Source organism: Octopus bimaculoides, chromosome 2 (genome assembly GCF_001194135.2).
Source record: "Octopus bimaculoides isolate UCB-OBI-ISO-001 chromosome 2, ASM119413v2, whole genome shotgun sequence".
Lineage (NCBI taxonomy): Eukaryota > Metazoa > Mollusca > Cephalopoda > Octopoda > Octopodidae > Octopus > Octopus bimaculoides.
In genome coordinates, this window is record NC_068982.1 from 28116954 (window position 1) to 28120185 (window position 3232).

Here is a 3232-nt window from a genome sequence, read left to right on the forward strand (position 1 = left end):
ATATCTGTATACAGAAATTAACAGAACGGGAGCAGAGATATTTATATGCATATATATACACAAATGCATATGTGTACATATATTTGATATTCGTATATATACACAAAATATAAGCATAAATATATTTATATACACAGATCACAAGCATAGATATATTTATATACACATATATACACAGTACATAAGTATACATATACTTTTTTAACGTATATTTACAAAAGTGTAAGCATTAATATATTTATATTTGCATATATATATATATATATATATAAATATATATATATATATATATACAGAACATAAACGTACATAGACTTATATACTTATATACTGTATATACAAAAGCATAAGCATATATATATTTGTATACACAATTATACACAATAGCAAAGTATATATCTCTGTACATGAATTTTCTTTTATAAATATATGAGAAAATTTCATAATATCATAATGAAAAGTTGGTGAATTTGAGAGAAAAGACATTAGATTTAGAAATAGAATAGTTTAACTGATGCCGTCCAAATTCGTGGTTGTATCCTTTTACTGAAATTCCATAAAAATTTCAGGAAGAAGAAAGTTTTGTTGAAATAAAATGATAATGGCAGTATTAGTAGCGACTGATAACACAATATTGACTTTATAAAAAAGAAATCTTTAATTTACATTAATTTACAATTGAATAAAATAGGAAATACTTAATTTACATTCGTATTTTGTGGTTATAAATGTTTTAGACATAAATAAATAATACCAAATAAACTGCAAGTTAGGTTTTGCTTCCTTTTTTGTCGTCAAAGTCTCTTTTCTTCAAATTTTCAAGATATTTTTTTCAATAAATTATTAATCGAAAAAGATACATATAAAATGCATATCCTTTAAAGAAGTTCTTCAAGATTTGCTTTAAATAGTTTTATATATTCATATGTGAGTAAGTCAAGTGAACCGCATACAGGTTCAATTAGTTTTGAAACATAAATGTATTGAACTTGCTGGTTCCAACGCACAAAGTCTATATAACTGAAATAACCGAGTGATCGTTTTGAGGTCGCAAGCGTTTTTAAAAACATTCAGTTTTCTCTGAGAAAAATAAAAAAAATATGTAATTTGAAATGTTCATTTCTACGTGCTTTAATTTGCTTTTTTTTTTTTTTATAATTTTGGATGGGCGCAAGACCATGGTTTGAAATCTTTGAGTTTTGATAATGGCGTGGGGTTTTTCATCCATTCTAATACTTGTTTAACACTAACTACATAAACATCTTTTAAAGCAAGAATTTTTTCTAAAAATTTGTTCACTGCTGAAACTCTGTAATCCGAATAAACAAACCATGCAGCATGCATATTGAGGCCGAATGGGGCACGAGAACTCTTATAATAGTTATTGAAATTATTCCAAAGGTAATCGAAAGCTTCCGTTTCATTGTAAGGTGGCTGTATACACCCGTCAACATACGTGCATTTATACTTATTATTTTTATCAAACAAAGGAATGACAGGAACTTGCCAGAATCCTTTAACTGCGCTGCGCGGACAGTTTAAGAAACAACGATAGGGCCAAGGGAAGTCTAATGTAGAAGGCCAGATAATGTCATACTTATTATGATCCTGTCCTCTGTAAGTAAGTGTTATATCATATTTAAATCCCAGATTGTTTAATATTCGAGGTTGATCATCACCTGCTGAAAGTAAAAATGGACTTCGCCATCCAACGATATCATCTTTCTTGACTTCCGCATATTTAATTAGGTTGTCTCTTTGTTGTTTGGCCTCTTTTGAAATAAGTTCAGTAGTATCTATTCTCGTGTGAGTAACACTATGAACACCTATCTCATGACCGGCATCATAGTATTTTTTGACTAATCTGTAGTTTGTATAATGATCAGATACATAAAGAGACATCGTGATTGGGCAGCCATTGGGATTAGAATGGTTACTGGTGAATATTTCATCGTAATATTTGCTAACTAAGCTATTAACTGCATCGTCGAACCCGAAGTATACCATCTGGGGTATATCTGTAACGTTCATTTTTGGAAACCATTTGTTGCTGCAGTAGCAATTTGGGGAATAGCAATTTTCTTCTTGTTGGCAATTTGCTTTGACAGTCGAAACCATTAATAAAAATAATAAATAGCGAGTCATTTTGTTCTGTTGTTGTTTATTCAGACTGTGACGCTTATGTCTTCCTTGATCTGAAGATGTCTACTGCGATTTGATCAGTATCGATGTTGATCACTTTATATATATTTATGAAGTCGGAAGTAACCGACAATCAAATTTTGTGTATAACGGAAGTAAAAACTAAAATAGGTAAAGAAAGAATGTTACATTAAACTCTAGGGAAAAGCAAGGGTAATTAAATATAGGAGTATAATAGCGAGAAAATTATTCAAGAGTATCTACTTAGAATGCATTGTCGTATACTTTCTTTGTTATGTAAAATGCTACTGAATTATATGTTTGTATATATAGTTATGTAAATGTGTTAATACATCCACATTTTTAGGTATGTGTGCGAATACGCGTGTATGAATCAGGTGATGTGCATTTGGGTGCTTTGTTTTAATCTGGTTCAGTTTAAAGAGATAATGTAGGAGTGTGTGAGAGATGTGCGCGTGTTCGTGTGTGTGAAAAGAAGGGTCTACGTGTGAAAAAAAGCACTATCAACATCTTAGTGGGAGAGAAATACTAACTAGGGTAGGTGGACAGGAAGGTGGTATATGCCGTGAAGAAAAAGCAATACTGCTATACAACCGGTGTTTAATTATTACTTGAATAAAGGTTTAAAATAGCACAAACCAGAACTATTATTAGTATAATCCACTTGTATTCAGATAAAATAAAATACGGTTTCAACTTTGTCGTATTTCTTCAGAAATAATAATAAGCGACATTAACTTTTAGAATAGGCACTTTAAGATAGCCGCATACAATTAGAAACTCACATTCACATTGGTACACATGTGAAAAGACACAATCTCGATTAAAACACGTCTATCGAAATCATAGCATTTGAATTATTCTAATTTGCAGGACAGGTTTCTTTAGCAAAACCAGTAATGCGTCAGCTTTGACCTCTTGCTAACCATGAAGAAAGTGCAAATACGCCACTTGGGTCAGTACAATTAACTACAGCAAATATTAGACAGCATAATAAAAATTGAAACTTCGCCCAGTAGGAAAGTTTTATTTATCAACATTAACCACCCCACTATCGAGTTTTTGACTT

At 30.8% G+C, this 3232-nt stretch overlaps 1 protein-coding gene across 1 annotated transcript; it reads right to left on the minus strand.

The window, feature by feature from the left end:
* Window positions 1–1119: 1119 nt before the first annotated feature.
* LOC106872736 (chitin deacetylase 1) lies at window positions 1120–2271 on the minus strand. The gene has a single exon (XM_014919817.2). The coding sequence runs from the start codon at window positions 2143–2145 to the stop codon at window positions 1153–1155; it is 993 nt and encodes a 330-aa protein (XP_014775303.1). The 5' UTR covers window positions 2146–2271; the 3' UTR covers window positions 1120–1152.
* Between the last annotated feature and the right edge of the window lie 961 nt (window positions 2272–3232).

What these genes read in the sequence shown, in the direction of transcription:
- LOC106872736 (XM_014919817.2), bottom strand. Translation starts at nt 2,145, where the DNA reads ATGACTCGCTATTTATTATTTTTATTAATGGTTTCGACTGTCAAAGCA.